General features: G+C 38.0%; 2 protein-coding genes across 4 annotated transcripts; both read right to left on the reverse strand.

Moving 5' to 3' along the window:
• Window positions 1–97: 97 nt before the first annotated feature.
• Window positions 98–20009, reverse strand: LOC122885439 (potassium voltage-gated channel subfamily E member 2-like). 2 transcript variants are annotated; one of them, XM_044216523.1, is made up of 3 exons: window positions 19871–20009; window positions 901–1816; window positions 98–554 (listed from the first exon to the last, which is right to left on the reverse strand). In XM_044216523.1, exons 2-3 carry the CDS (start codon window positions 1027–1029, stop codon window positions 237–239), a joined length of 447 nt encoding a protein of 148 aa, XP_044072458.1. In that variant the 5' UTR covers window positions 1030–1816; window positions 19871–20009; the 3' UTR covers window positions 98–236. The 2 variants fall into 2 exon arrangements, with proteins under 2 accessions (XP_044072458.1, XP_044072459.1); XM_044216524.1 differs by lacking the exon at window positions 901–1816 and having other exon boundaries at window positions 19871–20002.
• Window positions 1993–20007, reverse strand: LOC122885437 (sodium/myo-inositol cotransporter-like). 2 transcript variants are annotated; one of them, XM_044216519.1, is made up of 2 exons: window positions 19871–20007; window positions 1993–16524 (listed from the first exon to the last, which is right to left on the reverse strand). In XM_044216519.1, the coding sequence occupies exon 2, from the start codon at window positions 16249–16251 to the stop codon at window positions 14116–14118; it is 2136 nt and encodes a 711-aa protein (XP_044072454.1). In that variant the 5' UTR covers window positions 16252–16524; window positions 19871–20007; the 3' UTR covers window positions 1993–14115. The 2 variants fall into 2 exon arrangements, with proteins under 2 accessions (XP_044072454.1, XP_044072455.1); XM_044216520.1 differs by having other exon boundaries at window positions 19773–19909.
• Window positions 20010–25501: the final 5492 nt, after the last annotated feature.

A 25501-nucleotide genomic window follows, 5' to 3' on the forward strand; every position in this document is an offset into this window, starting at 1 on the left:
TACAGCAAAAAAGCTTGGGAACCCCTGTCCTAATGCATTATTGATGTTAATGGATTAAAGATCTAGAGATCTAAAGAGCTAAACCACAAGTTAGATACACGTTTATTATCAATTAGACTTTATTATTCTGATTACAAATTTGATCATGAGAAAGGACCACTTTTGTGAAAATCTGTTATAGTTATGCTGCTGCTCCTGCTACTGATGATAATAATGATTTGCTGTGAGTTAAGTGTCTATCTAATGACGTCATTCTGTGGTATCTGAGCAGTCCAGTCCTCCTTGATGTATTGGTGGTAAGGGTCATTGGAATGCTCTCTCCTCTTGGATTTGACTGTGCTCACCAGGATGGCCACAACAATGAAGGCAAACATGCCAATCATCACTGCCAGATACCAGATGACGTTCCTGAAGTTCTCCTCAGCCATAATCTTATCCAAACTGTTGGCAGCAGCTGTCACGTTGCGCCTCCAGTTGTCCAGGTAATGACCCAAAGCACTGGTCAGGGACTCCTCCAGGTTAAGGGTCAGGTTGGACCAATCCGATGCACTCATCTAGTTGGAGGAAAAAGAAAGGATGATTTTCTACTACTTCCAGATAGTTTAAGACAGTAAATTTAGTCTATTGTATCCAAATTCCATTAATACAACTACAGAACTTAAACTTGTGCAAACTTAATTCTAGAGCAAGCAGAACAACAAAACTGTGTTAATTTAGTGACCACAGCAAACACTGCTAGAGTTTTTAAAGCAGCATGCAACAAGTAATAGAGTTCTAAAAAAGGTCAAATCATCAGTGCCCAAACTGACCTTTCAAAATAATTTTGTCCAACCACTTACCCTCATTCAAGCCAAGTCAACCACATACAGAATTTCTTCAGCTTTTCTATACTGTACCAACCTTTTGCCAGGTTTTCGAAGGCCACATCATGAAATTGGTCAGGAGATCAAGATACCGGGAGCAAAAACCGAACAGTATAAAGAGGCACTGGCAGAGAGCACAGCTGGTTAGAGTAAGAAGCAAAGTCATTAACTCACGGGTACGCAGTCAACCACTGCTCATACTTTGTTTACTTTTTTAATCTTTTCTGCTTGGCTGAACAGTGGGGTTTGAGGGAAAGATAGTGGGGCATGACCTTGAAAATGTTAGGCATACAGTATGCTGATATTTCCTCCAGCTCCAGCTTATAACCAAACACACACACACAAATCTTTCTCAAATTATGGTAACAAATATGGGTGAGATATCGACCTGACTGGTTTTTAAAGTCTGGTTGTGTTTATTCACCTGTAATTCCTAATCTGCCCACACAGAGGGAGTACCATACAAGGGAACATTATCAGTCTGGCAGTTTTAATGTAGCTTCCTCTAGATGGCAGTATAATGCAACACATTTCAGAGGCATACTTACACTTACATTTCTCCAGTGAAATATGCCAATGATTACTTCATTATCAAATTATCAAATTAACATTGTTTGTCTTCCTGTAAAATCAAAATCAAATGTGTGCTATTTGGTTAAGTAAGGAATTGAAATGGAGTCTTCATTTAAGGTAAAATGAGGTATCAGTCTCAGCCACAAAGCAGCACCCTGAGGTCATTAGAGATTCATTGTCTTGCTCAAGGACACTTCAGTGTGTTATCTGTTTGCTGACAAGAATCCTTGAAACGGGACACTGTGTTTGAAGAGGCGGCGTTTCTCCCCCTCAGAGCCACACTGCTGGAGTAGATGACTTCCACCACCTCTGATCATTCCCAGATCATTTATGTTTTGCTGTGCAGTGCCAGCGGGTGGTCGCTATGCTGACTTTCTGCTCTGTAGTGAAACAAGAGAAAAATGGAACAGTATGTTCAAAGAAACACAAACACAAAGAAACAGATACAGACATACATAAACACAGAAAAGTGGAATTGAAAATGAGCTTGTAACTGGTAAAATTCCACAGCCTCAAGGAGCAGTGGAGAGATGAGAAGAGGGAAACATTAACTGCAAGACCCTAATCTGATGTGCAATATGTCTTTTAAAATGTTAAACTGTTCTATGCAAAAAAAGGTTTTATGAAATAAAAAAGGGAATGTTATCTACATTGCAAATGCAGGGCTTTCCACGTGCAAAACCTACAAGTGAAAATTTGCATGTGCAAATATGGGCTTATTATAAAATATTCTAAGTGTATCCAAACCTCCACATTGTCATGACCCTGGATTTTTTCCTCAATCTCATGCTTCACAACTTAATGTTTCTTTAGAAGATCAGGAATTTCTCTGTTGGCTCAGTGTGATGAAAGCCTGTTACAACACAATGTGTGTTGAAATGAACTGACAACAGGGGACCAGAACATCTGATGCTTTTCACAATGAAGGACAGGGGTACTGCATCAACCTAAACAGCTTTGTTATCCTTCCCACATTATGTACGAAGTAAACTCACTCAGAGCAGTAAGCTATAGCAGACAAATTTTTTGCAATGGCAGAAACACCCTGGTATAATTTGATGCAACATTGCATATTGAGGTTAAAAGTATTCCAGCTTCAAAGCGTTATTCTGTAACATTTTCTAAAACTTTCTAATAAGGCACCCTTTGTAAAGGACCCTTTGGTCCAAATAAGTGGTCAAATGGTCCGACCACTCAAAGGAATTTTTCACAATCTGGCCACCCAAAAGTTGTTCTTATTAATGGCTTACAACTTATCTGTAAAGCATTAGTCAACCATTAAGGAAACAATTAATTACAACTTATAAACCCTTTATAAAGGGTACCTTATCATGTTACCGAACAATGCTTTAAAGCTGGAATACTTTTACCCTCAACATACTTTAAATATGCAAAAAGGCCCATATGATAGAAATACTTGATTAATTCAAAGTACATCAAAAATGTTGTGAAATACAGCTCCCCCCTGGGTGTAAACAAGTTAAGGACAGCAAAGCTATGACTGAAATAACCAAAGGCCATCTGACATCATCACAAGCCTGGCTGGATTAAACATCAGGGGTCAGAGACGGACCAGAACAGCAACGGAAACCCCAAAGCAACTGGCATATGCAAAAGAGAGGGCAGTGCCAAAGTAGCCAGTGAACCATAAACCCCCCTGCTAGGCTTGAATGTTACATAAACTCTGAAATGCAGATTCACACACACTGACACCGTATGCTGTGCTTACTTATTTATGCACATTGACATGAATGCACTCATCCAAAGCGTGTTCTGTTGCCTCACATGTTAAGTGTCTATGTTAGTGTGTGTATGTGTGTGCTTGTGGGGAACTGGTGTTATGTCATTCATAAAGCATGAACATAAACCAGTCTTCTGTAAGTAAGGAGTCAGCATAATGAATGAGCACAATTACTGCTGGATGGGATGGGAGTCATCCTCCATATCTCTCCCTTCTGATTTGTTTGACCTTGAAGGACAATGCAGCAGTACTTTTCCACATACGTACATTATGCTTCTTGCTTCTGTTACCACTCCCTTTTCCTGGAGCAGGTGATGATCACATCTGTTATCTCACTGAGCTGCTGTAAAGGTAAATACACCTGAACTCTGGCCTAACAAGAGCAGTGATCAATATAGATTCAGGGCCAGGTTTATTATGGATTAGGGTTAGGGTTAGATTTGAGACCATCAGGAGTTTCATAATGGAACAGATTATCCAGAGATACTGTGACAGTTACATGTTAAAGTCACACTGTTTTTATCATGACAGTCAAAGTTACATTATTGTTGCATGGCGATGCAGCTGTAAGTGAAGATTCATTTGACATGTCTGCCCGGCATTGACAGACCTGGAGGAATCTGTAATCCATGTTCAAAACAGAGATCCTGGAAGAGTTAATCACTGCTCATTTTGATACTTTTAACTTTCTTTTATCGAGAGGCCATATTGTGATTGGCCAGATCCACGTATCTGAATCTAAACCCACTTTGTGTTTTGACTACTTGGCTCTAAACAAAGAACTTCTTGGCATTTGCATTTAACCCTTGTTATTGATAGTTAGCATAGCTATTTTCCCATGCTCCACCTCTGCAAATCTCTCAACTCAGCACAAAACATAGGCCGACAGCCAAGTACAGTTGAGTCACAAAGATGATTAATTGCTGTTTGATAGACAGCTACTTACAAAGAGTGGGCAAGAATATTTCATGATAAAACCAACCAACAGTTTGTCAAGACTATTCCCCTTCACTCCTTTCTTTCTTTGTACACATTCACTGGGTTTCTGCTATAAATTTGTTTATCAATTGACTTGTTAAAGCTGTGTGTAGAGTTTGAAAAGTTCTAACTTTGGTGGCCCCTGTGGTAGTATCAAAAAATGACAACATGCTGCTAGACAGCAGGCTTGATTAACCCCTTTAACCAAAGAGTAAAGTTACAGTCACATTTACCTTAGGTCCAAGGAATTTGTGCAACACGTCAGTCATTTGACAATTCTGTCAGTAAAGACACCACAAGTGAACAGATGCTTTCTTTAAAAAAGAGGTGATGACCACATCAATTTGATCAATTTGTAATGTTACAACCTAAAAATAAATGGACACCTTGACGAGGCCTGACACTGGTGATGGCTGTGGGGCAATGGGGTGGTTGAGGGGCAAAGCAGTTTAGACTACAATAACAGAGAGACAAAACTGGTAACGTAGATTTAAAAAGATGATTGGTTGAAAATTAGAATGATAATTGTCTTCCTGTTTAATCACATAAATTTGTTCCAGAACAGTCAGGAGTGTCTGGTAAACCAGTACAATTACTTTTTATTGACTGGGCGGCGTCCAGGCATAGATAGATAGTGATATACGTCGCTACCATAACTCCAGCAGATCTGTCAATAAATGAACTGATCGAGTATCAATGGTATTTATTAAAACAGCATGGGTTACTTTTAATGGTCAATAATTAAGTAAAGAGGACTAGCCATCATATTTTCGTTTAATCTGTTTTGCATTAAATTGGATCACACTGACACACCTGCAGCAGTGCTTAGGTTACTCAGTGCTCAGTTTGATAATCAGTTTAACTGACAGCAAAGTATGTATTGCAAAACATCATGGCTTACTTTTAAAAGTCAAAAGTTTACGAGGACTAACTAGCATTTTCCTAACATTTTTCATAGCTAATGTATTTAAAACAATGACATAAGACAAACAGAAGATTTCTAAAGTCATTTGAAATCATATATTTCGAAAGTAGTAGCCTTTTAAAGCTATGATAACACTGCTATTTATCATTTGGTGAAATGCCTAGTTCTATCATACACAATTATGACACTGCTTCTTCCAGGAAAATGCAAAACATGTTAGTACAAGAAGGCTTGAAATATTACATGTTTCTAACCTGAGCCATCACTGTCTCCCTCTCTACTGTCTTATAAATGTCCATACACCCTCACCTACTTTCTGGATGTCGTGGCAGTGAGTTCATAGTCCCATGCTATTAAGGGACCATGTGGCAAATATGATAAGGATTGTTTTTCTCTAAGAATGAGAACTGATAGGGTTTGCTTCATTACATACAAACTAAACTGCTATTAGTTTCTGCATCATATCAATAACTAAGTGTTTTCATATCAGCAAACTCTTTATCAGCAGTTTACACTTGACACTCAGGCGTGCTGTTGATTTGTCACTAATCAAGAATGTTGTTGTCACTGGTCAGTTTGACCCATAAAGACGGGAAAAGGCCGCATGCGTCATTGATTCTCCTGTTGCTGCCCTATACACTATTCTTCCCACTGTTATTACTAAGGGAGGTAAATATTTCCTTTTGCCATTTAAGCCCTATTCCATGGATTCATGCCAGAATACCAGGCATGCCTCTATAGTTTAGTCGGGGCTGTGCACGGGGAATGACAGGAACGCATTGACTATGTGTTTGCTCCACATTCCCTAAACAGCTGCTTCTGTTCTCATCCCAATAAGAATGAATAACATAGACATTTTTAGTTTAAAAATCATTAAATGACTAAATAAGTGCAAAAAAGGTATTCATTGTGATGGGAAAACAAACGTAAAACGTTATGTAATATGTACATATGTAACTTGCTAATAACAATAACTAGCTCAGCTCATATCAGAAAACAGATCTGTCACTTTCATTTTTAGTTGTAGTATAGTCTTAATAACCATGATTTCATCCTTTAGTTGCAATGATATGGTTGAGGTAATTCATAATTAATAGGAGTAGACAAAATAAAACATTAAGTTTTATATAGTAATACTCACTCATACACTATGCATCAATATTCACTGATCACTCAAATCTCTGATTTTCCTAGATGCAAAGTGCTGAGGTCCTAGAAAGTTTGTGGACTTGCGGACATCCGCTGCACTTCCTTTACAGGCCAGAGACTGGCAGCCATCTGCGTGGTAATGCAAAGCAATGCAGGTTTTCCTCACAAACAGAGACTTCACCAAGTGAGCTGATTGACTAGCTTGTGCAGCCGGTATGCTTATCATCAAACCACCTGAAGTATGTTAAAAAATGAAGCAGTTTACATTGGCATCACTGGTAAAGAAAACATTGGTAGTGAATTACTTATTTCAGCAGAGCTGCATGTCTATCAACAGAGCGTCTTGCCTTATGACAGGCCAGACTCTGAAAGACCATACAAAGATAGTCAAACTTCTGCAAATGGCTTGTATTGAAAGCATAGTTAACAGAATTAAAGTAACTGTGTTACAGTCTTCAAATCAAATCTGTGCATCATATTGGCCCCCAATACCTGACAGAACTGTTTATGTGGGCTCCACCACCAGCCCAATGGTCGCACCGAGTCAACAGCAAAGGATTTTGGATTTTGGGTCCTAATTTTCTGGAAACCCCTGTATTCAAAAAGGCTGCGTTCAAGAGCCTCACCAGCTGAAGAGCCCTACAAGAGAACAAACTAGTCTCCAGGCTTTTCAATATAAGCCTTGCAGATGACTGTGCTGACTGTTACTATTGTTTAATATGTTTCAGTGTGTTCATAGTTTTATTGTTTGTTTTCAATATGTACCCAGGACTCCTTGTGAAGCAGAATTGATACTGAATGGGTTATCCTGATGGAAGGGATGGGAAATTTGCATCTGTCTATTAGAGAGAGAGGTCAGCAGGCCTAATGCCCACAATTCTCCACCCTGAACTGCCTAACTGCCACTCATCCCTGTTGAACCCAGCTGTTGCATGAATGGTACTGCCTCTCTGTTGACAGAAACATATGGAGTTAAAGGCATTCTGACGCTTGTGCCTTGTAAACCCAACTTGCAAAGTTGTCACATCCTCCCCAGCTCAACAAGATGCAATGTGCATCTGGATGCAGCTGCTGGATCAAAGAATAGTGCATTACTACTGTAAGCATAAAACAAATACAAAAGTGAAAGCACAAACATTAAGAAAACACAGTTCAAATCACAAAATGCAATAAATACCAAAATATGCATGAAGTGAAAGCATAAACATTGATATAATTGTGTTTCAAATGTAAATATACTTACAACAGCCTTTACCTCACCTTCACAGGTAAAGTTTTTGCTTTTTGCTTTATCGACAACAGTCTAATATATTTATAGGAATAGAACAATAACGTCCTGGACTTATTTCCATCATTGTCCCAGGTGTTTACACAGTCCACCAACCTTAAGTATCATAGTTAGTTTTAAACATACACCAGGAAATGCAGCTACCTCTGTTACCTGTAAATGTATTATTTTAATGTATTTTATCCCCCACTCCATTTAGCCACCACCACCTTTAAAGACAGACCCTCTACAAGAGCAAACTTCTATTTCTTGATGTGGTGGATGATATTTTCAGATCATAAGAAAAAAACAGAACACAAAAGGCAAAAGCAGGAACATGAGGGATATATAAAAATAAATGCATAAATGATAATAAAAAACAACAAATACTGAATCACAAACAATGGAAACATGCAGCAACAGAGTAACAAAAGAAACATTGTGGAAAGTAGCGATGGACCTCTTTTTGACAGTGCTGTCCCCAGTTAATTGGCAGGCAGTGGGAAGTAAAAGGAATAATTTGACCTATGTGCTTTTTTGAATTAGATGAGACGATCGATACCACTCTCATGTCTCTGCGTTATGGAGCCAGAGCCAAAGCAATTAGCTTAGCTTGGCTCCAGGAAGTTACGGCACCTAGCTGCTGCCTGCTAAAACATAGTTTCAGCGTAACTATGTAACACTACAACTTGTCGATTTTATATTTCTATTGTGTACAGATTTAAAAAACAACATAAGATAAGTAGTAAGCCTTAGAGGTGATGGTACGCAGAATTTTGAGCTTTGAGGGCCAGGCTAGCTGTTTCCCCCAGCTTCAGGGCTGTGAGAAGTAGGGGTTCTGCGGGTGCTGCAGCGCTTCCTGCTGCAGACTTGCACAGCACTTTCTGCCAGATGCAAAATATAAAAACATTTGAAATCATTTTCCTGTTGTTATTTACCTAAGAATTGAATGCTTGAGGAAGTTTTGAGAAATAATTAGCAATACTGAATAATTATTAATTATTAAAATAATGCCGAGCATCATGGTCAACGAACGTTACCTCCTCAACCCCTGAGCTTAATATAACTTGAGCACCCAGCTCAAGGTAAACAGTTTGGTTTATTATGAGCTGCTGCCAAGCAGTTTAACATTATCATTAAACAATAATATCACACTGATACTCTTGCTGCAAAAAATGGATAGGCTTTTGGACCATTTAAAATATTGTGCGTATTTGGCTATGTTCTTGTATGCAATGGGGCTTGGTAGTTGCAAGACTGGCATACTTTGTCTCCTGGCTTCACTGAATATGCTGATGATGAATCCCCCCCGCATAAAAATAACTATACAATATATAATTACATTCATATAAAATTACAATTTTTATTTTTTTTATGCATGTTACACAAAGCTGTTGACAGATTATAATGCATACAGCCTAATTAATTCCATCTAATAATATCATCATTCCAACGCTGTGAAGCCATTTGAAGCATTTGTTTCAGACTATTGTCTGTGTTTTCACTGTCCAAAATATACAATGGACAAAGCATAGCCTGGATGCCAGTACTTTTCCACAAGGACAATATCATTATTTTCCTTTTGGGAAAGAGGGAGGGTATGAGTCGGGTGGGGGTTTGTGGAGGAGTAAGCAAAGTGTGTAAGAGACACAGAATGATAATAAGTTACAAAGAGAATTCAAACTTGTTTGAAGCACTGTCAAACTCAGAAGTGTGTGTTGTGTCTTACAGCAGTAATGTAAATAACACCAACACAGAGAGCTTAAGTATACAATTAGAGGGGAAACACAAGCACGGGTTATTGTGCACAGGTAGAGTATCCACTGAATAAGTGCATTTACGTGAGAGCTATCCATCTTTTAAAAATGGCTAAAGTTGTAAAGATGATCTATAAAACTTTAGAAGTTTTCAGATCATTTACTTAAGTAAAAGTAGCAATACAACATTATAAAATAATATTACAAGTCCTGTATTCAAGGTCAAGTACAGAAGTATTAGCAACAAAATGCATTTAAAGCATCAAAAGAACTGGAGATGCATGATGCATTAACAGGTAAATGCAATATTCGTAGCTGGTAGGGGTTTAGCTAATTTTAACTGCTTATAGTCTTGGGAAGTTTAATCTATAATTTTAAAATTATTTTATAATTTTTTTACTAACTGATTGGAGGTTAATGGAAAAGTATTAAGTATAAAGCTATATAATTTTTTACACAATAGAATTTTTAGCCATGCTAGTGGCAATGTCAGTCTCTCGATCAGTCCACCACTTTGGTCCAGTCTGGAATATCTCACCAACTATTAAAATTAATTGCAATGACATTTTGTACAGATATTCATGGTTTCCAAAGTATGAATCCTCTGACTTTGGTGATCCTTTGACTTTTCCTCTAGCGCACTTTTGCCTTACTGAAATATCTCAACTATTTTACTAATTTACATGAAATTTGGTACAGATATCCATTGTATCCAGAGGTTGTACACAGGTGACTTGGGTGATTAAGCGCCACCAGCAGGTCAAAGGTTTCACTTATCCTGTGAAATATTTGAACATCTAAATGTATTTGAACTAAATTTTATACAAAAACATTCATGATCCCCACAGGATGTATCCTAATGACTTTTGTGATCCTCGCCACCAGCAGGTCTTTGTTTTGAGTGAAATATCTCAATATCAGATGGATTGAAATTTGGTACAGACATTCATGTTCCCCTTCAGAATGAATTGTAATCACTTTGATTGACTTTGCCTTCAGCCCCCTAATCAGATCAAATTGTAATTTGTCCAATACTTTTGATTTATGACCAAATACCTGAAAAACTAATGACATTTCCATCATCCTTACCTGTAGTTCTTGTTTAGTGCTACTTAGCAAATGTTAGCAGGCCAACACGCTGAATCAAGATAAATCAAGCATTTAGCTCAAAGCACTGGTTGCATAAGTACAGCTTAACAGAACCGCAAGCATGCCTGTAGACTACAGTTCAGTCTTTTACCAAGTGATTGGAGGTTAAAAGAAAAGTATGAAGCTATCATGTTTTACACTCCATTTTAATGATTTAACAATATTATTTATTGATGCATTCAGTTATATTACGGATTACCTTTTACTACATTTTGTCAGTTTTGGGGCTCCATACTTTTGAAGTGCTTGTATTTTTAATGAGTATTTCAGTGTTAGGTTACTTTCTACTTCTACTCTAATCAAATCAAAAATGACTCAGTTTTAGTTCTCCATACAAAAGTACAGTACTTAAATAATTGTACTTGGTTACTTTCCACCCCAGAAAATAAATACACTAATACCACAGTAGTGATAACATTTAAGGGACAGAGAAGGTATTGTCCAATCTCAGCTCAGAATCAACATTGGGAGGCATTTAATCTTCATTGAATGATTTGTTTGACATATGCTGCAGGGTGTAAAGGGCTGTAGCTCTCTTCAAGCAGAGGTGAATTAAGGTCATCCTCACACATGATGAAACATTCATAGTCATTCACACTCATGGTTGAGTGAATGATGCACAAACATTAATCACATCTTCCTGCACAGATCAACATCACATTTTCATGAGAGAAATGTACTCTTCCTGAAATCAAGCGAGGAACTAAAGGTAAGGCTTTGAGGTAACACTAAAACAAAGGTTTCCATTTAGCGAATTACTAATAGAGTTACGTGTTTACCTGCTTTTGTCAAGGTAAGGCAGGTTATTTTCTCAATTCATTCCCAACTGCTACCCACATGCTCCCTTTTGTAGTGTGCATGCTACATTTTAACTTGTTGCTATGGGCAGTCATAGGACATTAGTGATATGAGTCACTGTCCAAATAGGAAAACATTTCATGCCCTCTAAATGCCACCCTCTGACTAAAAGAGATTGATTCAAGAGCTCTGATTGTGTCATTCTTAAAAATAGTGTATTAGTGAACATTACCTAACTATGTGAGCCATTTTGATATTGCTTATTTTTGCATTTCGCACATTGGCCTCTGTGCTTCCTAACAAGTAGCATTACATTTTTAAGAGTATTTTCACAAGGTAACCTTTAATCCACTCTTAATTATGGAAAGTTACAGAAGTGTGAGGTTTGGTCGACAGGATAAATGGACGTATGGCTCTAAACTGGTAAGAAGTGGACATTTGTAAGCCACTGATCCTGGCTTTTTGATCGGTTGAATCTTATGTAAAGAAGCTTGGAATCACCCAGTCCTTTTCTGGTTCTGAGCAGATTAATAAAGCCTTGTTGGGGTTTATGTAATCCTGGTCAACCATAACAGAAAGCCCCAAAATATATAGGGCTTTTGAAAACAAAATCTCAATCACCACATGCAGGAATAAGTTTCAAAACATCACTGACAAATAATGCAGTTACTCAGGAGTTGTAATAAAATGAGTATCAGCATAACCACATGAGATAAATTTCAAAACCACATGAGATAAATTTCAAAGTCCACAACTATTCTGGTCTGAATTAAACTCCTTCTGCTATTTCATTAAAACAGATGCTGACATATTCTTACAACTTGGAACCAGCTGATAATCACATGATCAATAAAGAATGTTTCTGGTGTTGCAATATTCTTTAGTACCCAACAAGTCAACAAATCACCTGACTTTACAAGGAACTAATTAATGTTGAGCAAAACTGACTATGTTAGCCAGTGTGGCAAGAAAGCATATCCTCCAACTGTAAATAATGAGTACACATTTGTCTTTTTGTCTCCACAGAAACTTTATTTTCAGTCTCTAAAAATAAAATCCATAAAAATAATGTATATTCTCTCAGAAAGAAAAAAGGTTTTAAAGCTCTTTCCCATACAGCAATCATCACTTATCAATCCTCCATATGTTATGCATCATTTATGCCTGACATTAAAAAGGATTGGTCTGTCACATTATAACACTGACATTTTGGACTGAGGTCATTCAACAAATCCAAAATTACATATAACACAAAATGTTTTTCTTTATTTTTTTGTATTCTGGGAGTGAGGGTGTTGATGTCTGGACACCTTACACTGTGGAAATAATGACCAAAATTCAGAAGGCCAGCAACTTAATGCACCTGGTTGAATTACCCTTGATAATGTCATGAGTAAGCTCATCCAGTGATAATCCTGCACCAAACGTCTGAAATGTCATTTCTGCTTTGCATTTTCATTCTCTGCAGCTAACTGAAAATGTACTATATGACGAAGCTGTTAATCAAATGGCTTTAAACAAAAGTGGTATTCATTGCACAACATTTTCAGGACATAAAGCTGAACTCTTTATTTTTTGTTTTCTTTTACTTTAGCATTGCACACAAAGACATGTGGTAAGAGGTTTATAAAAGATGCACTTGAAACAAGATGAAATGACATTTCAGACCGCAGTGCACTAAAGGTACATTGACACACAGTTGACACACAGTAGATACAAGAGATTCCGATGTGAGATGCATAAAATGTAAATTGATACAGAATCATGAGCATTGGTACTTGTGGCTTTTTGTTATGATACAATAATAGTGCATAAAAAGCTGTATGGTAGCTTTGAAATGTAACAGAAAACAGCCACACACAAAAAATATTAAAAACAAAACACAATAGTAGAAATCACAATATATAAAGTCCCTTACAGTGATAACACATTGGACAGCCAATCAAAATGAATACGTACCATACTATATCAAGTTTCTTCTCTTAGGATGACTTTTTTTTTTTTTTTTTTTTTTTTTTTTTAAAAGGATAACAATTTCTAATCTTGTTCTTCTTCTCTTCATTTCCCGTGCTGCAAAGCACGTACATATTCAAAATACCATACATTTACTGTAAGCTTGACTATTTTTGATGCAATACCTGCAAGTAGGCTAAATCACACCAGTCTTTATGATAGTCACCATAAACATAATGGCCATATACAACAGCAGCAGAGAAGCAATGCTTCTTAGCACTTAATATTAACTCTTGTTTTACAAACTTCATAATGGTCCCCTTAAGAAAAGAGAGTTCATTTCTACTTATTCTCTTCAGCAAAATAAATGGGATATTTATTAGGTAATTTGCTAATAACCTTGAAATGACTGTCCAGGGCACAATAAAAATTAAATAGTAATCACATACTTGAAGTTCTGCTGATACAATGTAATAATCATACAGAAACGTATGTATGCTACACCATCAACTAAGCCTACAGTTATTTTCAACAAGTGAGGAAAAAAGCTCAAATCACAGAATACATTTGTTTTTCACCATACAAAAAAAGACAAGTGCATATAAGGCAAATATTAAATTCACTTAAGAGTACAACAATTCTAAAAATACCAGTAGATATTCTGAATGCAGGATTAACAACAAGCACTGTACAAAATGGACACGCCAGTGCCAAATAAGCTTCATAGTCATAAAGGAGTACAATTTGTCTTGTGTGGAGAAGCTTTAATCATTTAAAAAAAATGATTAGAATAAGCTTAGATCCCTGTTAGAGAGCTACAAAAGACAACTGTAAATATTACAGACAGAGCTTCTCAAATCTCTGAAGATTCAAATGTTTGTAACAGCCCCCAGCCCCCCACATAACTTTCACCTCAATAAAAGCCCCCATACCAGTCCCCGTTAGTTCAGTGCAGGGTTCAACTACAGTGAGAAATAAACAAACATGAAGATGCCCACAGAGCAGACGAATAACAGTCCCAAGTTGAGGAGAAGTTTAACTCTAGGTGTCTCATACAGCATCTCTGCAATGACTCTTGCATCCTCCTGCACTACTTTGTGCTGAACGCTCTGTGCACCCTCCTTACATCCACAAAACCATTCCAGAAAACGCATACACCTGCTAGTCTCCCCATTACAATGGCAGCCTTCTTCTGCTCTGATCATCTCCACCCTTTCATTACCAATTTGTTCTGCAGGAGTGGTGGCAGGGGGTGTTTCCGAACTAGGGGATGCTGGGTCACAGTTAGTCGATGGGACCAGGAGTTTGACATCCACCCCATCCAAACACCTCTCCTTTCTGACATCCAGGGGCATTTCTTTATGGAGGCTTCCATCGCCATTACTATGGCTCTTCTCAGTCAGTCTGTACATTTCATCTTGGTCCTTCGTGGTAACCATTTCAACGTAGCGGAGCCCCCAGACTGTGGTGGTGCGAACCTGCTCCTCATCTGGTGGAGAGGTGCAGAGGCTGACCACCACTGCCACCAATCCTGATATCCAGAACAGCCCAGCGGCAAAATACATGTAGTGAACACTAATAATGAAGGCAGGCCTATCATCTGGCTGGTCACAGGGAGGCTGGCGGTAAATAAAAGCTAGTATCAGTCGTAGGGCACCAAATGTGAAACCTGTCATGCCTCCCCAAAATGCACCCCTCTCATTACACCGTTTCCAGAACACACCTAGCAGAAAGAGGGCAGCAATTGGTGGAGTGAGGTAGCCAGCAACTTCCTGGATGTAGAGGTATGTCTGTCCACCTTGCATTTCAATAATAACAGGTACCCAGGCGATGCTGATCGTCACCATGAGCACAACAAACATGCGGCCCACAGTCAGCAGCTCCCGCTGAGACGCCTTCCCTCGAAAAGTTTGGTAGATGTCCAGTGTGAAGATGGTGCTTGCACTGTTGAAGATCGAATCTAGATCACTCATCAGGGCAGCGATCATGACTGCCATCATCAGACCCCTGAGGCCCACAGGCATCACTGCCATGACCAGGCGTGGGTAGGCAATGTTTGAGCAGCCAGCCTGAGAACCACACACAGCCATACAGTGCTCTGGCCCAATGCAGGCAATCTCGTCCGCAAACATGATGCGGGAGATCATTCCTGGAATGACTATTAAAAACATGGGCAGGATCTTGAGAAATCCAGCCATGAGTGTAGAACACTTAGCGTGAACAATGTTTTTTGCTGCTAGTACTCTCTGAACAATGACCTGGTCTGCACACCAGTACCAAATAGATGCAGGGGTCTGGCCAAGAATGAAGCCTGGCCATGGGATGTCTTCATCTAGGGGACCTCGAAGGATGCGTAGCGAGTCTGGTTTAGGCTCAATGCGGCAGGAAGGAGAATAGGTGAAGTTTCCAGTGGCCATTATAGCAGAAACATTGGGAACTGCCTGCATGTACTTAGTTCTGACACCCTCTAGCCCACCAACTTTGGCTAGGCTGATGATAGTTAAGGTTAGGGCTCCACCAATCATCAACACTGCCTGAAGTGCATCTGTGTACATTACTGCCACCAATCCACCAGTGATAGTGAGCAGTGCAGTCATACTGATGAGCAGTACAATAGACACATAAAGGTTCCACCCCATGGACTCCTGAATAAAGAGAGCTCCAGCATACAAGTCCACAGACAGCTTTGTAAAAATGTAAAGTAACACAGACAAGAGAGCAAAGTAAACCTTTAGCCTGTTGCCGCCGTAGCGTTTCGAGAGGTACTCAGGCATGGTGTAGACTCCCGAGTGGATATACACAGGGACAAACACCCAGCCAAGAAGCTGCAGAAGTAGAAGTGCATTAAATTCCCATGCTCCAACAGCAAAGCCACTTGCTGCTCCTGACCCAGCCAGGCCTATGAAATGTTCACTGCCAATGTTGCTGACGAAGAGTGATGCGCCTATCACTATCCCCGTCATGGAGCGTCCAGCCAGGAAGTAGCCACTCACAGTGCTGCGATTGGCTTTCCACATGGCAAGAAACCCGATGACTAGCACCAGGACAAAATACAGTGCTACCACAGCTATGTCCACTGCTTCCATTCCAGGACTCATTTTTATAGATTTTAAAAAAAAAATCTCACAGCTATATGAATCCTTGCAAAAAAGGGAATACAAATAGTCAAAGTTATGATTTAATTATTAAAAAAGGAGCAATGCAAATGCTCTGCTTTGGTTTGCTGTCTGGATGGAAGCTGTAGTATCCACTGTCAGGTCAAATTCACTAGGTGTGCTTCGGAGGGAGTTATCCACCGGCACTGAGGTCGTTCTAGTTTTAGAGGAGGATGTTGTAGGCCACTGGTCTAGAAAAGCCTAGAGTTAACATTCCTGCAAGACAGCAAAGACAAAGAAAAACACCTCATTAGAGCCTTAATTTGAGACCGAACACAAATGCTTGAAAGTTTAAAACAGTCTCTCTGAAAGCAGGACAGAAACGCAAAGTGGGGTTTAAAAATTACTAGAGTCAAATTGAACATCATATCACAATCCATAACATAAAATGATCAAAATCACTAATGAAAGAAATGGTCAAATATGGCATAGCACTCTACAAACCACATGAAGATTAATAAGAATTAATTCAGTTTTGCAACTGCAGTATTTTTCCAGTGCCAGTCCTTGGGTTCAGCCTGCGTATGACTTTCCTCCTTAATCTTTTTAAACACAAAGATCTCAAGCCATGCCACTGTAAAAACATCAAAGAAAGCTTAATAACATTCTGTAAGAAATCAAGAGGTCAAGAAGGAACAAAAACATGTAGCCAAAGACTATGCAGTTCCTAAATTACCTAACATGTGGCCTGACTTAGGTCATCTTCAGAAGAATCTTGCAATTCTTTAAGATAACAAACATGCCTGCATATAGGTTGTCCTAAGCATTTTTGGAAAATGTAAAGACAGCCATTCTCACAAAATTGTGGCATTCCAGTCTATGGTTTAGGTCATGAATAAATAAAGAGTACAGGGACACAACAAGACATTACCTTATCACACAAAATGAGGACCAATTCAAAATGTCATTTTTAAATTTTTCCATACCATAATCCATGCACACACAAGTTAACTCAGGCTAGAAGTAAAAGCACCAACTTACAGTTAGTTGTATGCTATATACATATGCTAAATAATTCAAATTCAACAGACACTTAGAGATAACAGTGAGATGGAATCCCTATGTCAGCAAAAAGTAATGGCATGGTGATGCGTGAGCTGTTACACACACACACACTTGAGGTTTCAGCCTGCCATGCATGGTAGAAAATAACCCCACGCATTTGTCTTCAAAACCAGGCTTTATACATAACCAGCCTTCTCAATAAAAGAAGCCTTTGTTTTCATTTTACCATCTCATCATCAAGGGCTACACTCCCATGTGTTCACCATAAACTGTCCAAGAGACTCTGAAATACAGCAAAGTCATTCAATAGTTAATATAATTTTATTCGCAAAGTTATATAATGTGGGATTCAAAGATAATCACTACCATTCTAGTATGCCAAGACAGACTTAAAGAGCACTTACTCAGGCCACTGCCAAAATAATAAAATATATGGTGCTGTCAGTGTCACTAACTTTAGCCCAGGCTGACTCATAATTGGGTTAAACAAAAACAACAAGTGTAATTCTTCTATTCTTCCTCTTTCTGCAACAGATTATTGACTCAGGCTATGCCAACAATTAAGTCCCACCAGTGGCGATGAAACTGGAGCTCTGCTATAAGAAAGTTTAATAAAAGAGTCTGTGTCAGGTATTCAAAAACCAATAGAGATATCAAGGCAAACCAGCCCTGACACGCATGAAGCCAAGAGAAATTAATTAATTAAACCCTAAGGTATAGCAAAGTTCAGACAACTAAATATCACCTGCCCAAAACAATTAAAGCCAAACTTATGTTGACCAGCTTACTTTGTACAACTGAAAGACATGTTAGATGAATGGTACTCTTGCAGAGGACCACACAGCTTAAAAAGGGAGACACTGAATGCTTCACCTTTGCTTTCAATCATAGCAATCAAAACAATATCAAAAGCCAGGCTTAATTGGGCTGCAGGTAAGACCAGCTGACGCCATGGTGGCACAGTGGCATAATGGATAGTTGGTGCACAGAACAATGGCGCTTTAATTAAACGGCCAGATGTGGCCTGAGACTGCCTTTGTGGAATACAAAAGGAGAAGCGACACCAGTCCAGGCAACATCTATTGTTACCAACCTACAATAGATGAAACCATGCCCACTTCCGTAGAAGTAGAGCTCGCCTACGAGTTCCTACATGAAACTGCTCCCAACAAGGTCTGTGGATTATCTTGAGTAAGCTGGTCATGATTTCTAGAAAGAGACATTGCTGTTGAGTTTTTCAAATGTATTTTTTTGCCGCTTTGAGCACCACAAGCCAAGTGCCATATAGTTTATATCTGAAAAAGGCAGACATCTCTACGACCGATATCTCCAAAACTAGGCAACTCACACCGAAACAATATAGATAGATAAATAGCACTACAGGTAAGAGGAAAAATATGTAATTTGTCCCTTTAACTGCAACTTTTTTTGCCTTGCAAAATTATCTTTTAAAATTGACATCATGTGTGTAATTCATGGCACAATTCAAACAGGATCAAAAAATGATTTGTCTATCACTGTTGACTACCACACATGTTTTGGTTACACTTCACTTGGATAGTCTGCCTACAGATAGTTTATAGAGTATCTGTAACAGCTTATTAGTTGAGTTTCAACTATTCAACTGTTTCACAAATAAAGGTTTGGTTAGGTTTAGGCACAAACAACATCTAGGTTAGGGTTTGTTCATCAATTGTCACATATACCTTATTGATCATCTCTGTAACATCTACAGCAAAACAGTTGAAATGTTAAAAATATTCTATAACCTACCTGTAGGCGGACTATCCAAATAAAGTGTTTTCCGAAATAAGGTCCCACGGGAGACACCGGAAGGGGAGGGACTTCGCCTCTATATAGCTAGCTGTTAAGGTGACAGGAAGTGTCCTCCTTTCTTAGCTTATTGGAATGCAGTCATTTAATGTGAGCTTATTGGCAACTTAAGGGTAATTAAGTAAGCGTGTCAATCTTACCACTCATAAAGTAGCGTTACAGGTTTTCCAATGCTGTCAAGTCATTGTTTTTGATAGAGACTGGCTGGGGGTTTAAACTATTCACATAAACTTAAGGTTGGAAAAACGACAGAGGCGTGCAGAGCACAGAAGCACCTATCATGCTGAAGGAAATTTCTGGAACAGTCATTCATCCGACTGCAAAAGCTGCGTATCTTCAGGGAGCTTGTGTTCCTCATTATTAGCTTATTTTAGGCGCACTGCAGGATTCATATTTGGATATTTAACACTACAGGCAAGTCTGACATAATCTTACTCAAGTGTTTAAAGCATTTCTGGCTCCATTTCTGGTAAAATATTGACCTAATGTCTCAACAGTCAGTGACACATTTGACACAGGTAATCAATATTAACTGCCATTACCGAAACCACAGCTTCACCGGCTCCACACTGACCTATGACCACACTTTTTTTTTTTAAAAGACACTCCAGTGTGGTCTGACTCACCGGCTCCAGTGTTTGAACGCAGATGCACACTAAGGATGTACGTTGTTAGCTAGTGTTAGCAGACGCGCTAACGATGCTAAAACGACACTGTAACTTACACCTCAGAGGAGAGATATGGATGAAGACGAAGTGACTCTCCTGGAGACCCGTAGATCGCTGCTTCCACGCCACGCAGTGCTCCTTGTCAATATGTTGATTTGACGTTTGTGGCCCGTTGTCTTCTCTGTGCTTTACGTTTCACAGGAGCTCTGATGCCTGCTTCTCCCCCCTTATAAGCACCCGTTCATGCCCACGCCCCACACGACACACCCGTGACGCGTGTGGGTGCAAAATCTCCTGCTAGAAATTTCTGCAGCTAATTATCCCGCATTCTTGCGTTAACCTGCATGGTTACATTTAAGAATAAGAAGGACACCTGTATTTTAAGCAACTGTCATTCAAAACGGGAAGTCAGTGGTCACTAAACACAACTTGTTTTAATTGCGGAAGATAATTTACCACTTTGTTGCAGGGTCATTTTTTTTAACTTAAAATAACTAATAAATGACACCTATACTTTTTTCAAACTGATGGGAACTAAACAATGACAGCTCTTCTAAAATATATCATCTCTGTAACATCTACAGCAAAACAGTTGAAATGTTAAAAATACATTTCAACATTTGTATATAGATATTTGTGGTGACTTTAACTGGAGAGAGTTGTCCAACTTTTTATTAACCTACAAACTACACTACTGCTTAGAGTAGCAAAGCTTACAGTAGCAAAGAAAAAGACCTCATTAAGCTTACCAAATCTTCTCCAGCATGCAATCACAAATATTTATCAAGGTGGCTAATTAACCTGAAATAACACAGTTGCAATGTCACTGAGCGAGAAACTACTAGAAACCCCTTCTCAGGCTGATTACAGAACTTTAATCAGATTTTAGGGTGACACTTGTAATGTGGAACAATCTAGAAACTGCTGCCTCTCTGAATAATAGTAAAAAATATAAGGTTTTTATTTTGACTTTTTCAGTGTTTTGATTTTTCTGAAGCCTCCCTAAAAAGGGAATTTCATCCTGTATGGCAATAATAATGCCCATAAGAGATATAAAGTTATGCATACTTAGCTTTTGCAAGCACACATGTTTTCATTTTACAAGTGACCTGGCACATATGAAGCTATTCACAGGAAAGCATCAGGCTTGTGATCAAGAGGAAATGGTTGTCATTTTAGAGCGATAGGAGGAAAACTCCCACCTCACAGCCTACCACCACCAGCTGATATACAGTAGGCTAATATATTGTGCCATCATTGTTTGAGGTTGCAACATAATACTGTTCCTCAGTGTTAAGTCATATTAGGTTCAAGCTATAAAGAAAATAATGATCTTATTATATGAAATATGGGAGAAAATGCAAACCTCCAATGCTCATCAGGCAGCACCACCATGCAGAGTGGGCTCCTGAGATGTACATTTGGATAAAATGAATATGCATGCAAGGTGTAGGTGTGTGGCTTCACATTCAGCTTGCTAATGTGTCATTGTATCATCTGAACGTGTGTGTGTGTAGGTCTACTTGACAATGGAAGCCATCAAATTACTTTGATCCTGCATTTGTGTGTGTGTGTGTGTGTGTGTGTGAGTGTATGTGTATCAGGTAGGCTGCATAATGTATTTGCCAACCTAATAGGCTTGTAATGACACTGAAAATCTACTATAACTACTACCATTGCTACCACTACCACCACTACTACTACTACTACCACTACTAATATTAATAATAATAATGTAGCATAACAAAACATAACATGCCATATGAAAACATACCACAGCATAACAATAATACAATAGTAATAAACATAATTGTCCCAATCATAGTCATATCCTAATAATCACATAATAATAATTGACAGCAGCCTCAGCAGTCAGATGAGGATAAGGTTAACATCGATGACTTTCAACAAAACATCCTGCAAGGCAGACGCAGCTCTGCATATCACGGGGGGGCAGAGTAAATTTCCACTCCACTCACTCCTCTAGACAGATATCTTGTAAATTTCCATTTAACGAAAAACTACATTCCCCAGCAAACACTGCGCGCCTCTGTTGCGTATTTGTTGAGCGACAGCAGGTCGCTCGGCGAAAAAAAAGGACAGTCTGAGGTGGAAGTATGAATTAATTCACTTTGGTTTTTTCCACGTATCGCTTTGCACTTCTCCTTTATTTTCTTTGGAAAGTTCATGTGAATATATTTTAACCATCGACTTCAAATGCAGACGTGTCTCTCCTGGTGTTGCTGGTTAATAGGCTACAGTAGAATATATTAGACTCGTTTATTCACTACATTTACTCTGTTAATAACAGAGATCAGGTAACTGATCTTGAAACTGGTATACCGGTAGGTTAATAATGATAGAGGAAAAATCTTACTTATCAATCGATCCAATTGGGATCGGATTGTCATAAGATTGAATGAAAGAATGAAAGATTTCATTTGTATCTGCTCATCCCCCGATCAGTGCAGGGTCAAAAAGAAACCAAAACCTCCAGTATTTTACAACACAATATATTGGCCCTGTACAAGCTTAAATAACCTACATAAAATATAATATTTCAGAAGATATCCAACAATAAGATGTAAATAAATACATTAACACAGCCTCACATTCACATAAATACAAACACATATAAACAAGTATAACCGGAACATTAACATAAAGCCGACATATTTGCACTAATTCATCTTGGTTAACATGTTTTAAAACTGATAAATAAATAAGTAATATATTTTATATATTTTAGTTTATTGTGTTATTTTTCTCCTCCTATTTGAAGCTTTAGAAATGTTTTCTGAAAACGCAAACACGTCAAAAAGTTAATCAATTAAAACTTCATCTGCACTTTTACTCAAATCTGAATTTGGAACTCAAAGGCTTAGACACAATGTTTGTTGCAAAACATGATATAAAGGACAGTAGTGTATGGAAGCGTATACGGGACTGTGTTGAAATGATAATGTAAACTTGAAATTTAAAATGCAATTCCACAATAGCATTATAATTTTCCAGGTGTGTTATTTGAGTAAAATTTAAAATGCAATAATCCAATTTTCATTTTCACATACTTGTATGAGCATTCTATGACTATATTAAAATGAAAATGGAAAAGTTGTTTGACATTTCATTTTCAAAGTTGTAATCTGCTGCACAGTGGACAATATTCAAATGTTAATTAAAATTTGAAAATTAAATATAAACAATGTAACCTGATTTTCCATTTATGCAAGCAAGTACTGTATTCCATGTCGGCCCTGAAAACCTCCTCCTCTCAGCAGTCCAAAGCTCCTGTGCTGACGGTGTAAACAACATCACTCAGCCGGTGCTCTGAGCTCCCAGTCCGGGCAAACCAGAAAATATTTTCTCCATGAAATATGATCTCTGTGATGTTGCAAATGGAGCTGCTGTGATGCAAGAAACATTTCAGACTCAATCTGACAATAAAGTATCATCATCATCCGGTTTCACCAAAATCAGTGAATAAAGTTATAAAAGTTGTGTGTTTTTGTACAGTAAACTAATCTGTGAGGCTTGAAACATTGCGGCACCTATTGTTTTTCAGACTTTATTCTTGTCTCATTTGTGGTCTGATGAACAGTAAATTCATCAAATGCAGTGCCTCATATCACTAGTTTCACCAAAATCAGTTAATACAGTTATAAAGTTGCGTTTTTGTACAGTAATCCAGAAGTCAGTGAGGCCCAGCCGCCTTCTCGCCTTTCTGCCACAAGCAGACTTCGCACATGAGCAAAGTAGCAGATGTTCAAGCAAGTGACATCCTAACTGAAGACTTACCTTGATGAGAGCACTGACAGATCACATTTTCATTTTCATGTTGACCCCAAAAGAGCGTGGTGACATGTAAATGTAAAAGATGGGCGCTGTTTTGTTTATTGCATTTGAATATACAATTTACAGCAGGTTAAGTCTTTAAAAATGAAATGTCAAATGCAGTTTTCATTTTCATTTTCAAATTGTTAGAAAATTTCATTTTCATTTTGACTTAAATATTGCTTGCATAAATGGAAAATCAGGTTACATTGTTTATATTTCATTTTTAAATTTTAATTAACATTTAAATATTGTCCACTGTACAGTGAGTTACAACTTTGAAAATTAAATGTCAAACAGCTTTTCTATTTTCATTTTCATTTTGTCATAGAACGCCCATATAAGTATGTGAAAATGAAAATTGAATTATTGCATTTTCATTTTATCTCAAATAATACATGTGGAAAATTAGATTGCTATTGTGGAATTACATTTTAATTTTCAAGTTTGCATTATCATTTGAATATAGTCCAGTTTACGCTTCCATAGTAGCAAACAAAATTAATAAATAAAATAATTGTTATTTAAATTATGTTCTGTATGATAGGCCATGGTAGAATCCTATACATTATTATACTTTAACTGCATTTATTCTTTAAGTCTCATGTTTATTGAAAATATGTAATTTTACCTCAAAATTCCATGAACACATTTCCATCCCAAAGTAAAGAAATTCTGGTCAAAACATTCTCACATAAAACAATAATACAATAATTATAGATACTAGATGTAGATATACAGAGAGAGGTCAAGAAGAAAATGCATATATGTTTTTATTCTCTGATATATCAAACATAAGTAAATTGTTTAACATCCAGTTGTACATGTTTTATTTTAAAAATGTCCACAGTTCAGCACTAATCAAAAAAGCACTGGTATTAAACATGAACTTTGTCATACATTTGCCAGCTTTATTTGCTCAAACTTATAAATAAATAAATATGAAATGCTCTCAGCTATTACAGTACTGCCAACATTGTGACCCTGGACAATGTTCAGTTGCTACATTACTATGTCTGACTGATGAGATCATATCAGATTTGAAAGCCTAATGAACTGTATCAAGTTCACAGGGCTGGCCAATAGTTTGTACTATACATCAAAACTTGTGTAAAACCTTTCAAAGTGATTTTTTCGGTCACCACAAAACGGTCTGATTTCTCACACCTAGCTCAGGCCATTACTCCAAAGTTTTGTAATGTCAAAGTACAGTATATGTAAATTTAACATACATGTGGACTTTGATTGACCATTAATTAGCAGTTTATTCAGTCTATTATTGGTGTGCTTTTTTGTGGTTATATTAGTGTTAATGTTTACAACCTTGTTCCCTCATTATCTTTCCATTCAGGTTTATGGGGTGGAAGACCGCAAAGCCAGAGCTCTCCTCTCTGCTGCTAGCACACAGAAAAAGCCAGACCAAGTGCAACAGGAGCTGGCTCCAGTGTCAGTCAGTTATTTTCAGCTGCCTATTTTCTTTAATCTATGAACTTGTCAGTGGTCAGCACTGAGGTTGTTTCTGCTCAGACATTTACCAAAACCATCTAGCAGAATATAACATCCACACTCATGATAACTTAATTTCACTGTGTCCTAAAAAGAAAGAACTCATATACAATTAATTGCAATAGCAAGTGGTTTAAGTTCTCCGTTAGATTTAAATTCCAATCGAACATGAAGGGAGCTGCTTTTTTTGTTTGTTTTTTCCTCAACGACATGATTGAAAACCACTGGGTTGCACCATAGTCTTAATGAGTTTCTCAATGAATGTAAGCTGCCAACTTGGGCCAGGAGTAAGAAATCAAAAAGCACTTAGAGTGTATACTTCTGCAAAAGCTGCACAATCCTCTAAA

Source organism: Siniperca chuatsi, linkage group LG12 (assembly GCF_020085105.1).
Source record: "Siniperca chuatsi isolate FFG_IHB_CAS linkage group LG12, ASM2008510v1, whole genome shotgun sequence".
Lineage (NCBI taxonomy): Eukaryota > Metazoa > Chordata > Actinopteri > Centrarchiformes > Sinipercidae > Siniperca > Siniperca chuatsi.

Coding starts and splice junctions, on each gene's coding strand:
- LOC122885437 (XM_044216519.1), bottom strand. CDS start 16,251: ATGAGTCCTGGAATGGAAGCAGTGGACATAGCTGTGGTAGCACTGTAT.
- LOC122885439 (XM_044216523.1), bottom strand. CDS start 1,029: ATGACTTTGCTTCTTACTCTAACCAGCTGTGCTCTCTGCCAGTGCCTC. Junction 555..900: donor CTTCGAAAACCTGGCAAAAG/GTTGGTACAGTA, acceptor TCCTCCAACTAG/ATGAGTGCATCGGATTGGTC.